Source organism: Nicotiana tabacum, chromosome 22 (assembly GCF_000715075.1).
Source record: "Nicotiana tabacum cultivar K326 chromosome 22, ASM71507v2, whole genome shotgun sequence".
NCBI classification, from domain to species: domain Eukaryota; kingdom Viridiplantae; phylum Streptophyta; class Magnoliopsida; order Solanales; family Solanaceae; genus Nicotiana; species Nicotiana tabacum.
Genome location: NC_134101.1, coordinates 67,336,637 through 67,350,737, shown reverse-complemented (window position 1 = coordinate 67,350,737; position 14,101 = coordinate 67,336,637). Strand labels below are relative to the sequence as shown.

At 41.4% G+C, this 14,101-nt stretch overlaps 1 protein-coding gene across 2 annotated transcripts; it reads left to right on the top strand.

The window, feature by feature from the left end:
- Positions 1-234: 234 nt before the first annotated feature.
- Positions 235-2,805, top strand: LOC107779107 (cytochrome P450 71A9-like). 2 transcript variants are annotated; one of them, NM_001325273.1, is given in 4 exon segments: positions 266-620; positions 1,179-1,711; positions 2,086-2,687; positions 2,690-2,699. In NM_001325273.1, coding segments are annotated over 4 exon segments (1,500 nt in total).
- Positions 2,806-14,101: the final 11,296 nt, after the last annotated feature.

The window sequence follows — 14,101 nt, the reverse complement described above, 5'->3', positions numbered from 1 at the left end:
TATTGGACCACCTAAATATAAACAGCATTAAAAGAAAGATTTAAGTGTTCAATTGAAACACCATTATATTCCTATTTCGAAATTATTTCACATGTACGTGGTGGTCAACCAGTTTGGGATATATGTAAAATAATATTTTCAATAGCTGTCCAAGTTCAGCTTTTCTTTCCGTAAGGACCACGGAATTATTTCAAATGTGTTGATTCCTTGTCTATAAATTATAATAGGAAGCTCGTTACCTCAGCTTACAAACCCCAAATAAAAAATGAAGTTCCTTTTAGTGGTAGCTTCTCTCTTTCTCTTTGTTTTCCTAATATTATCGGCCACAAAGAGGAAAAGCAAAGCAAAAAAGCTCCCTCCAGGTCCAAGGAAACTGCCCGTAATAGGAAACCTTCTTCAAATTGGAAAATTACCTCATCGTTCACTTCAAAAACTTTCTAATGAATATGGGGATTTCATTTTCTTGCAATTAGGTTCTGTCCCAACTGTGGTTGTCTCTTCAGCTGGCATTGCCCGAGAGATCTTTAGAACTCAAGACCTTGTTTTCTCAGGCCGTCCTGCTTTGTATGCTGGCAAAAGGTTTAGTTACAATTGCTGTAACGTGTCTTTTGCACCCTACGGTAAGCTGTTAGAGAGAATATTATTTTATACTTAATTATTATATTTATTTTGAATAGTACAGATCTGATTCTTTTTTACCAAATGAGAAAATGAATCTTATAACTGACCTCAATTTGTTGGAATTGAGGCGTATATAGTAGTAGTTGTTATTGTAAACAGTACTGTTGTTAGAAATTGTAAACTTAAATGTTTAAGTGTCTAGATTAATGTATCTTTTTAGTCATCATGAGTGTATGAGATTAATCACTTCTATGTTATTGTGGCTAAGTTCATAGCTCGTATGAAATTAAGCATTTACTAGATGTGAGTCTAGAAGCGTCTCTTGACACCTATAAAAACCTCCCTTGAGATTTTAGTTTTTTATTTGATATGAATATATGTTTTATGTTTATCTTCCTCTTACATCTTTTGTGCGTGTTGTGATATTTATAACAAGCGCACTTTATAATTCAACAAGGGAGTCTTGATACCATATAGTTTGACTACCTCATTTAAAGCTCAAACGTCTATTAGAGAGAGTACCCTTTAGTTTGTTTAATTAATTATATTTTTAACAGGTAATTACTGGAGAGAGGCTAGGAAAATTCTAGTCTTGGAGTTGCTAAGTACAAAGAGAGTACAAAGTTTCGAGGCAATTCGAGACGAGGAAGTAAGTAGTTTGGTTCAAATTATTTGTAGTTCCTTGAGCTCACCTGTTAACATAAGCACATTAGCACTATCCTTGGCAAATAACGTTGTTTGTCGAGTGGCTTTTGGGAAAGGGAGTGATGAAGGAGGAAATGATTATGGGGAGAGGAAGTTTCATGAAATTCTTTTTGAGACACAAGAATTATTGGGTGAGTTTAATGTTGCTGATTATTTTCCTGGGATGGCATGGATTAACAAAATAAATGGGCTAGATGAAAGATTGGAAAAGAATTTTAGGGAATTGGATAAGTTTTATGACAAAATAATAGAAGATCATCTTAATTCAAGTAGCTGGATGAAACAAAGGGATGATGAAGACGTTATTGATGTATTGCTTCGAATCCAAAAGGACCCAAACCAAGAAATTCCTCTCAAAGATGATCATATTAAGGGCCTTCTTGCGGTAAGTTTGTTCTCAATTTAATTATTGTATTTTGTTTTTTTAGTTCTTCACTCTACATAAAACTTTAGTACGTTTCTGTGCTGTATATTGTTTCACCTAACTTTTACCGGATTATTCAGGCAGGGTGAAAAACATTAGCCTTCTGTATGTACCTATTTACAAAATTTGTCCATTAAAAAAAAAATACAAATCGATATTTTCACAATTTACACAAATATGTACCCCAAAGATATACAACAGTAAGGAGAGTTGAATCACAATGCATGATCTAAGATTGAAGTGAGTCTTTAGATAACAATAATGAAAATTAAGTTGAGAACAACCAATTGTGTTTAACACATCATATTAGCAATGAAAAAGTTATCTTTTGGCAGGATATATTCATAGCTGGAACTGATACATCATCAACAACCATAGAATGGGCAATGTCAGAACTCATAAAAAATCCAAGAGTCTTGAGAAAAGCTCAAGAGGAAGTTAGAGAAGTTGCCAAGGGAAAACAAAAGGTCCAAGAAAGCGATCTTTGCAAACTCGAATACTTGAAATTGGTCATCAAAGAAACCCTTAGATTACACCCACCAGCCCCATTACTAGTCCCTCGAGTAACAACAGCCAGCTGCAAAATAATGGAATACGAAATTCCAGCAGATACAAGAGTCCTTATCAACTCGACAGCAATTGGGACGGATCCAAAATATTGGGAAAATCCATTGACATTCTTGCCAGAGAGATTCTTGGATAAGGAGATTGATTACAGAGGCAAAAATTTTGAGTTGTTGCCATTTGGGGCAGGGAGAAGAGGGTGTCCAGGAATTAATTTTTCAATACCACTTGTTGAGCTTGCACTTGCTAATCTATTGTTTCATTATAATTGGTCACTTCCTGAAGGGATGCTAGCTAAGGATGTTGATATGGAAGAAGCTTTGGGGATTACCATGCACAAGAAATCTCCCCTTTGCTTAGTAGCTTCTCATTATACTTGTTGAGATTTTAAAAGATTTTAGCATAGCTATATATAGCTTGTCATTTGTAACATATATGTATCTACTTCTTAATTTTAATATTATTATGCAAAACTTTCCTCATTTCCTAAATTATGTAAGCTAGTTTAACAATATTTTATTATAATATATAAATGATCATATATTCCATAAAATGAGCCTTGTTTTGTTCTCTTAATTTATGTAACAAAACTACCTTATTTCCTTGTTAACTTCTTAGCATGGATACATGCAATTCATCCGATCTCATGCTACCCAACTTCTTTAAAATATATCTTCCACCTAAACAATAACGAAAATTACCATAAAAAATAAAATGAAAAACTACAAAAGTAAATGTTAAAAGAATATTTCTTGATTCTTGCTTGTCTTTTTTTCTTTCTACTTTCAATAATTTGTATCTTAATGATTTTTTTTCCGAACGGGTCATCTAAAGACAAAAATCTTACTGCTACTAGTCCCACTTGTGTACGAGACTTACCAATGTTTCAACAACATATTTAGACTTATTTTGACCAGCTTTCTCCGAAGAGAAAAGAAAGAAAATACTACTGTTATCTTTACGTCTGAGCTCCTTGTGGTTTTCGGAATAGGTGTAAGCATATATAATAGATAATTAACATTACTGTTTACAAATAAGGACATTTAATTGTTTCCATTATGTATTAGTCCTACTTGGATATGGGATACGTTAGCCAATTTTGTTGTTGACTAGTTGGATAATATAGTAGTAAAAATTTCTTTACCTTCTAATGAATTGATGCCATATTATATCCGTGGTTGCGATGGGTTGTCAACTTGTCATCGCCAGGACTTAAACTCTTCTATGTCACTTCTTGTTATCTGTTTGACTACTCCATCAATATTTTTTAGCGATAATAATAGGAGAAAATTTGGTGTTATGTGTATTGTTTACCCTCAAAATTGAGTAACAATTAAACTTATATTGTGGTTTTAAGGATATGTGATTTAAATCAGTACCAATTGATAAATAACAAATTAAATAGATAACTTGGACAATAAAATAAATCAAACCGGTCCGCAAACAATACCTCGCCCTCGATTTGAGATAGTCTCGAGGTTAATAAATAAGAGGTTAATAAATAAGAACAATGGAGGATGGAACAAACAACGATGAACAGTAAGTAAAATAAAGAAATCAACGTATATGTATATTCTTATCAGTGAATAATCATCCTACAAATGATTGGACCTCCTTTTATATAGTAGAGGAAACCTAATCATGGTATGTCTCTCATTATAGAAGGAAATCGTATAAACAGCTAGTTATCCGCTTCTGATTTGGTCCGTTCCGAGATTCACGCCATGATCCTCGACCGATCACGGATATCTGTTTCGAGATTCACGCCGTGATCTTCGACCGGTTACTCATATCTCGCCATTCCGTTATTATGCTCCCCTCGAAGTCGGTCATACTTGATGTCGATTGTTGCTGGCCTCGGTCTCAATGTACACTTCGATCTCTAGGCTTGATGTCCCATCTTCAAGCCCTGATGCGATTTATTACGAGCTTTATTACGAGGCTACCCCCGATGCAACTCCCTTGTCTCGATCAAACAGCAAAATCGGGTAGGCCTGATTTTGACCGTATACAGATAGTCCCCTCGTTTCTTGAAGTGTAACGAGAAGAAATGAATTCGAGACTTCGATTTAATGCCTCAATCAATTATGACGTCAACATCATGACGTAAGCGACAGAAGCGACTGAAGCGTCGCGTCTGCACAGTTCCCAAAGTCATTAATTATCGCCAGTTGATGGTCGGCCACCAGTGCTTTCAAACCGTCAAAGTGGCTATTATAAATAGACCACCTTCACTTTACTTTTAAACTTCTTCTAATCTTCAAAAGCTCTTCTATCTTCTTCAAGTTGATCAATTTTGACGGTTTCCATTTACCAATATCTTATTAAAATACAAATTCAGCCTTCTTCTTCCTTAAACCTCATATAGCAATGGCAAAAACATCAAAGACCATTCCTCAAGAGGAAAAAGCCTCCTTATCGTGGCCGGCCGATGACAAAATACCGGTGGAGCCATGTATCGAAGAGTGCATCCCCGGGCCATATAAACTTACTTCCAACTTTAAAGTCGAAAAGCCCTCTTCGGTTCCCGGCCGATGCGAGCCCATGTCTAGATACATCTGTTCGATATCCGAAGGCGATCTTGAGCAGGTGAAAAAGGACTGCCACTGGGAGAATAAAGAGGTGGTGCTTCCTACCTCCGAAGAGGACATCACCAATCATTTCAAAGGGTTCTTAAGTGTGTATACCTACCCTTTCACACTGGGCTCCGTCGATCATGTCAAAATCGACTTTTGCCGCCAATACCGGGTAACCCTAGGCCAGAACTACCCCTCTTTTTGGCGTATTGTCATTTTTCTCAGATTCTTCTCAAGCAAGATCGAGGGGATGTCTTTCACCCTCGATCATCTCATTGGGCTATACAGCCCCCGTCTTTATCGGGGTGGACTGATAAGGCTTCAGCGCCGGGCCACGAAGGTGCTATTCTTGAGCATAGACGAGGACAAGGACCGAGGATGGATGTGCTGGTTTGTCCGAGTCAGGACCTCCGATTTAATCCCCGCCGAGAAGATGCCATTCCCCGAAGAGTGGAACATGAAGCGTAAGTAAAACTTGTGGCGGGATTTGGCCAAGGGTCGATGAGAGGCCAAAAATCATGGTAAGTTCCCCCGTCCGTGTTTGATGCTTTCCTGTGAAATACTTCCTTTTAACTTGATTTCTTCTCATACAGGTCTTGGAGATAATGTCGTTATGAGGCCATCTCCCCTCGGGGAAGAAGAGGTCCTGAAGCCGACCAAAGACAAGAAAAGGAAAAGGTATTCGCCACCAGATACCCTAAAACCCAAGAAAAGCAGGGCTCGAAAGTCGAAGACTGATCTCGCCGTTTTGCCTGCCGATATAGTCCAAACGCTACGAGATAAAGACGAGAAGGGAGAAGATGTCGACTGCCTGTTGGTGGCTCGGAATAGGGAGGGCATCAAAGTTTTGAGAACTGCTGAGCCGATGATGGTCGAGGAGGTTCAGCCGCAGATCGAGGTGATCTCGAAGGAAGGTCCGAGAAAAGTCCCCAAGTCATCGGGTATTTAGGATGCCTCATGCTGTGACAAGTAACCGGTGGGTGTGCTCGAAGGGTCTAGTTCTGAGGCCCTTCAAAGAGAAGAGAATGACCCAAGTGACTCGCTTGGGGCAATTAATATAGATGATTTACCCCCCCCCCACATTCTCTGAGGGGAAGTTTCGGGATGCCCTGTCCATGGGGACACCCGATATGGGGACGGCCCCCGAAAGGGATGATATATTTCGTGGCTGCTTTGCGGGGGTCGATGATGTTTCTGGCCTAGACGCATCACTCATTTTTTATGAGGCTCAGCGGCTTCTGATCCAAGTGAGTTTTACTTGTGGTCGATGATGTTACCATGCTTGCATTTGTTCTTATTTCTCTAAGTCTGATTTTATATCTTTCTGCACAGGCTACGACTCTCCATCGAGAAACGTCCTCTAAATACCGGGCTGAGTTGGCCCAATGTGAGGCTGATCTCAAAAAGCTTATGGAGGAGAGAGACGCCCTCAAACTCCTCTATGTGCAAAAAGAAGAGGAGATCATGAGTATTCGAGCCGAGCTGAAAAGAGCTCATCAAGATCAGACCGAGCTCATTGAGCATGTAATGTCAATTTTGGGAGCTTGTTATGTATTAACTTGATATTGGCGACTAACACTTTGATTTTGCAAGTTCAGCAGAAGGCCGAATTGGTTGAGCAGCTTCATGAGGAAGCCAAGATGAAAGAGGCAGAGACTTTGGGGTGGAAGCAGAGCATCGACCGTCTCGCCTCGGAGAAAGATGCGGTTCGGGCCCAACTGTCTTCGGTTGAGCGTTAACTCCAAAGTGTGAAGGTGGAGAACTTGGCCCGAGCCCAGAAGGTTGAAGAGCTCGAGACCCGGTTGGTTGCTGATCATGCAAGGGCCACATCCTAGGCAGAGGTGCTCGTGGCCTCCTACCGAGCCGACGCTGAAGCTGCTAACACTTGGGCAAAAGCAATTTTGGATGCTGCTGAGGTTAGATTGTCCCGTATTGCCGATCATGCCAGGCGTCAGTCTCGAAGAGAGACTCTTGAGGAGGTACATGCTCGTGTCTTCGACCTCACGGCTGATATTGACAGTGCAAAAGTTTTGGAGGACGAGGCCGGAGCTTTGCTTTCCGATGATGAAGACTCTGCGAGTGGATCCGAGAGCGGAGGAGATGAAGATGAAGCTCCCGAAGATGCAGCTCCCGAGGTGGACTAGGCACTAAGAATTTTTTCTCCTTTTGTTTTTTGTGTAAGACCCTGTGTGGTCTTTGTAAATACTTTGCATATATGAAATATTCCTTTTCTTTCCGTTTCGTCTCCGATTTCTGATTTATGATAAATTCTATTTTGCCTTTGTCTTGTGAGAACTTTGTTGTAATCAGGTTGTTGTAGCCTCTATAATCGAGTGAGTAACAACTCGAACTCAGAGTAGAACAAACCCTTAGGTTTTTTAGTTAAGCGAAGGCGAGTCCCCGAGCTCAGCAATATGTTAAGGATTTTGATTTCGGATGGCTTGATCGAAGCCGTAATTGTACTGTTTTTGTAGCCGAGTTCGAGTAAGTTTCGAACTCACAGTAACAGACACCTTAAGGTTTTATATCAAATAATGATGAATCTTCAAGCTATATTCAAGTCAATTTTATTTAAGCTCGGAATAGTGGAACCCTTAAGTCCGAATTGAGTGAAAACAAAATCTCGAACTCTAAGTGTATTGGCCCTTAGGCTCTTTAGATTGGCCCGATATGGCCTCTAAAAGATGGCTACTTTTTCTCTTTTCCGTCTTAGAAGATTTAGTAAAAATTTCTTTATGCCTTAACACGTATTCTTTACCCATTGGGTTTTTTGAGGGTTTGATGTCGATTGAAACCCTTTTCCTTTCTGTGCCTTAGCACGTTTGTGTTAAGATAATTTGATACCTCTTAAGATTTTTCGAGGGCTGATTTCATCAAAGCCCTTTTGCCGAGGGTAGCCTTTTTAAACCGGTTTTTCAAAGAATTCGAAGGCCTATTTTTATTGCGGGATTCGGACGTCTCCGAGCCGCCTTAGTTTGGACGTAGCCTTTAAGTATGCCTCTTGGGCTTATTTCCCAATAACACTTCGAACTTATTCGAAGTGTTAGTCCCCGAGAGCGATTCCCTTGGCCTATAGATCGAGGGGTGCCTCTTTGAGGTCTAGTTTAGATTACTCGAATATGTCGATCATCGATGGCAGTCCCCGAGTGTACGAGGTATATTTGCACTTGGCCCTTGAACCATTTCTCACAAAATCATAAGTATGGAGCTTGTATAGTAGATTTATTTGAGACACAAGATGTATAATATAGAAAGAATGCTTCTTTGTATAATCTATACATGCGTACATGTTTTGCCATCGGGGCTCGACTAATCTATATGGACACGGGTCAGTCGAACATTTGGCCCATTACAAACTTTCTCTATCGAGACCCTTTGACACGATGTAATTTCCTCGACAGTGTAACATCCGAGGGTGATGCCACCCAGTATTCGAGGTTGATTGTAAAGAAGCCTTGGATACTGTTAAATTGTCCCCAGGTAGAATGTAATTGTTGCATCGTTAAAAACCTCGCCGGAAAAACCCACTTACGAAGGGAAAAAGAGTGCAATGCGTGCTTTAAAACCTGAGGTCTCGATATATTCGATCGATCATCTGCAGTGAGTTAGTGTTGAATATATAAATGAAAAAAGAGAATAAAGTCATACCTTAGCAATAATACCGTTTGAGAAGCGATATGTTCCAATTATTTGGCAGTTGTTCGCTGTCCATCATGTCGGGCTTATAAGATCCTTTTCCGATGATGTCGAGGACTTAGTAGGGTCCTTCCCAATTTGGGCCGCGCTTCCCTTCATTAGGATCTCGAGTATTGATGGTGACTTTCCTCAGGACTAAGTCCCCGACTCTGAAGTGGCGAAAGTTGGTTCTCCTATTGTAATATCTTTCGATTCGTTGCTTTTGTGCAGCCATTCGAACGAGTGCAACTTCTCATTTTTCATCTAATAATTCGAGGCTAGTATTCATAGCCTCGTGATTTGACTCTTCTGTTATATGTCGAAACCTGACACTGGGTTCCTCGACTTCGACTGGAATCAAGACTTCAGAGCCATATACTAACGAGAACGGGGTTGCCACCGTACTGGACTTTGATGTTGTTCGATATGCCTAGAGAACTTCGGGTAGAATTTCTCTCCATTTCCCCTTAGCGTCGTTCAACCTTTTCTTTAGGTTTTGAATGATAGTCTTGTTCGTCGATTCGGCCTGTCTGTTCCCACTAGGGTAATATGGTGTTGATAACATCCTTTTTATTTTATGGTCTTCGAGGAATTTTGTCACTTTACTGCCGATAAATTATTTTCCGTTGTCACACATTATTTCGACGGGTATCCCAAATCGACATATGATATGATCCTAGATGAAGTCTATGACCTCTTTATCTCTCACTTTCTCGTATGCTTGTGCTTCAACCTAGTTAGAGAAATAGTCAGTTATAAATAAAATGAACTTAGCTTTACCTAGGGCCGATGTCAGAGGGCCGACGATATTTTTTCCCCATTTCATGAACGACCATGGGGATAGGACTGAATGAAGTTGTTCTCCGGCTGATGGATCATCAGTGCAAAGCTTTGACATTTATCACATTTTCGAACAAACTCCTTAGTGTCTTTTTCTATGCTATCCCAGTAGTACCCTCCTCTAATGATTTTGTGAATCAGTGATTTGGCGCTGGAATGGTTCCCACAAGTGCCTTCATGGACTTCTCGTAGAACATAATTGGTGTCCCCTGGTCCTAAGCACACTGCCAATGGTCCATCGAATGTCCTTCTGTATAATGTTCCATCTTCAGCCAATGTGAATCGAGAAACTTTGGTTCGTAGGGCCCTCGACTCTTTAGGGTCCGATGGGAGCTTTCCGTTCTTCAAGTATTCAATATATTTATTCCTCCAATCCCATGTTAAGCTTGTAGAGTTTATCTCGGCATGACCTTCCTTGATCACGGATCTCGAGAGTTGAACGATAGTCCCCGAGCTAATCTCATATTCCTCGACCGATGACCCTAGATTTGCAAGTGCATCGGCCTCACTGTTTTGTTCTCGAGGTACATGCTGTAAAGTCCATTCCTTGAAACGGTGCAAGGTTACCTGCAACTTGTCCAAATACCTTTGCATTCTATCCTTTTGAACTTCGAAGGTTTTGTTTACTTGGTTCACTACCAATAAAGAGTCACACTTGGCTTCAATGACTTCTGCTCCGAAGCTTTTAGCTAGCTCGAGACCTGCAATCCTGGCCTCATACTCGGCCTCATTGTTAGTCAACTTAGAAGTTTTGATAGATTACCTAATAGTGCTACCCGTGGGCGGCTTCAAAACGATGCCTAGCCTGGACCCCTTCACATTCGAAGCACCGTCTGTGAAAAGGTTTCATACCCCCGATGATGTACCCGATTTTAACAAGAGTTCCTTTTCGACTTCAGGTACGAGGGTTGGCGTGAAGTCAGCCACGAAGTCCGCTAAAATTTAAGACTTGATGGCCATCCGGAGTTGATATTCGATATCGTACCTACTGAGTTCGACGGCCCGTTTGGCCAATCGGCCCGATAGTTTGGGCTTGTGCCAAATATTACGAAGTGGGTAAGTGGTTAATACGCATATGGGGTAACATTGAAAGTATGTTCTTAACTTTCTAGAGGCGCTTATCAGTGCAAGTGCTAATTTCTCAAAATGTGGATATCTAGTTTCTGCTTCTCCTAAGGTTCGACTTACATAATAAATGGGAAATTGTGTACCTTTCTCTTCTCGAACTAGGATACAACTTACCGCGATTTCTGATACTGCCAAGTACAAGTAAAGTTTCTCATTTGCTTTTGGAGGGTGAAGCAGTGGTAGGCTCGATAGGTATCGCTTCAATCCCTCTAATGCATGTTGGCATTCTGGGGTCCAGGCAAAATCGTTCTTCTTTTTGAGCAGAGAGAAAAACCTGTGGCTTCGATCCGATTAGCCTCTGCACGGCTTTTACACTATACACGTGGTGATGTCTTCGATGACCTTGATTTTATCGGGGTTGATCTCGATTTCCCGATTCGATACCATGAAGCCAAGGAACTTGCCCGAACCAACCCCGAAAGCATATTTCTCGGGGTTGAGCTTCATGTTGTATTTCCTTAAAATCTCGAATGTTTCCTGCAAATGAGCCAAATGGTCCTCTGAGCGCAGGGACTTAACTAGCATGTCATCAATATAAACTTCAATTGATTTACCTATTTTTGTTCGAATATTTTGTTTACTAGACGTTGGTAAGTAGCTCCTGCATTGTTTAGCTCGAAGGGCATTACATTTTAACAATATGTTCCATACTTGGTGATAAATGATGTCTTTTCTCGGTCCTCCAGGTTTATTTGGATTTGATTGTACCCGGAATAGGCATCGAGAAAGGTAAGGATCTGGTAGTCGGCCGTGGCATCGATCATGCGATCGATGTTAGGCAGTGGAAAAGAATCTTTGGGGAACGCCTTGTTTAAATCCTTATAATCTACACACATTCTAAGTTTGTACTTTTTTAGGGACTACAACTACATTGGCTAACCATTCGGGATATTTCACCTCTCGAATGGACCCTATTTTGAGAAATTTAGTTACCTCGTCCTTTATGAATGCGTGTTTTACCTCAGATTGGGGTCTTCTCTTTTGCTTCACCAGTTTGAACCTAGAGTCCAGGCTTAGCCGATGCATCGTTATCTCCAGTGGGATCCTTGTCATGTCTAAATGGGACCAAGAGAAACAATCTATGTTATCAATAATAAATTGAATAAGCTTTTTCCTGAGTTCGGGGGTTAATCCCGTTCCCAGGTATACCTTTCGCTCGGGTAGGTACTCGATCAATATGACCTGTTTCAGCTCTTCAACCATTGATTTGGTGGCGTCAGAATCTTCGAGAACAATAAAAGTTTGAGGGATCAGAAAATTCTCCTCTCCTTCTTCTATCTCCTGCTTCCGTGATTCGGTCGAGGCTGGTGGCTGTGATTGCTATTTGACTTCCTGTTTACTTTTGATGCTCGACCTTTCCGAGGTTGATAGTGTCGATATCGGCGTTACCTCATCGACCGCAAAAATTTCCTTTGTAGCATGCTGCTCCCCGTATATTGTTTTTACACCGGCCATCGTCGGGAATTTCATCATTTAGTGGATAGTCGAAGGGACTACCCTCATATTGTGGATCCAAGGCCTTCCGAGTAGGGCATTGTACCTCATATCGCCCCTCGATTATGTGGAACTTGGTATCTTGAATGGTTCCAATCACGTTAACCGGTAGAATAATCTCCCATTTAGTTATTTCACTGGCCATATTGAAGCCGTTTAAGACCCCAGCTGCGGGCACGATTTGATTTTGTAGGCCGAGCTGCTCTACGACCCTCGATCGGATGATATGCGCTGTGCTACCTGGATCTACTAAAACACGCTTAACTTGAACTTTATTTAATAAGATAGAAATTACGAGAGCGTCATTGTGGGGATGAGAGAGGCCTTCTGCTTCTTCGTCATTGAATGATAAAGTGCCTTCGGGCACATAATCTCGGGTTCATTTTTCCCTAGTGATTAATAGCTTAGTGCGTTTGAATATGGGTCCCTGTGGAATGTCGACCCTAGCGACGATCATATGAATGACATGTTGGAGTTCCTCCTGTTCATTTTTCCTGTTGGCATCCCTTTCTCTTAAATGATTCTTGGCTCGATCGCTGAGGAACTCTCGAAGGTGGCCCTCATTGAATAGACGGGCTACCTCCTCCCTTAATTGTCTGCAATCCTAGGTCTTGTGACCATGCGTGCCATGATACTTTCACATCAAATTTGGGTTCCTTTGTGAAGGATCATTTTGTATGGGTCTAGGCCACCTAGTATCTTTGATCTTTCCAATTGCCGATACAATACCCGATACATCGATGCTAAAGTAATATTTCGATAACCGGGGTGCCTCTTGGGATCGGCATACTTGTCAAAACCACTTTTGCTCATAAGTCCCCAAGGATTCTGTCCTCGATCACTTCTTCGATCTCTCCGGGAGGAATTGCGTCTTGAACCATTGTTCCTTCGATTTGCGATATATGGTTGATATCGGTCTCTGTTCGATCTTGGCTCCCTGTCGACGTCCCTCTGGTTTTTAACTGCCGACCTGTTTGGAAGTACTGAACTGGAAGGAGCTCTAATTGGTCGTCCTCGACCCTGATCTTCGATTGATATCGATTGTGCACATTTGCCCAAGTTACAGCTGGATACTCGATCAAATTTTGTTTCAACTGACGTGATGCTATCGAACTCCGCTCGTTCAACCCTTGGGTTAAAGCTTGAACGGCCCAATTATCTGTGACCGGTGGCAACTTCATGCGTTCCATTTGAAATCGGGACACGAACTCCCTCATCATTTCATTATCCCTTTGTCTTACCTTGAAAAGGTCCGATTTCCTTGTTGCGACCTTTATGGCCCCGACGTGTGCCTTTACAAAAGAATCTGCTAACATGGCAAATGAGTCGATGGAATTTGGTGGCAGGTTGTGATACCAAATCATTGCTCTCTTCGAAAGGGTCTCTCCGAATATTTTCAACAGCACTGATTCGATTTCATCATCTTCTAAATCGTTACCCTTGATGGCACATGTATATGAAGTAACATGCTCGTTGGGATCAGTGGTCCCATTATATTTAGGTATTTCTGGCATATGAAACTTCTTTGGAATAGGCTTCGGAGCCGCACTTGGAGGAAACGGCTTTTATACAAACTTCATCGAATCCATTCATTTCAAGATTGGCGGTGCCCCCGGGATCTGATCAACTTGAGAGTTGTATGTCTCCACTTTTTTTATCGTTAGCTTCGATTCTCTTCTCCCCTGATTCAATTCTTTTGGCGAGCTCCTCAAGCATTTTCATTACCGCAGGATCAGTCCCCGATTCATTACCATTCGACCTTTCCGGTACTGGCTCGGTACGGCGAGTAGTTTTCGGCTCAACCCTATTCGGAGCTCTATGTTGATTTTGTAACTGAGCAATAGCGGCTTGCTGAGCCTGAAACATCTCGAATATCACTTGGAGACTGACTCCTTTGTCTTCTTTGCCCTGTGTTCCTTGGCCACTAGATCGGCCTTCTCTGCGTACACTCCCATCGAGATTTGTGCCTAGGTCCGCGTTTAGAGCAACGTGTGAACTGACATTGACTGGGTTGGCAACCGGTGCTCCCCCGAGATTAACCTGTGTCACCTTGACTCCTGGAGCAATCATATTT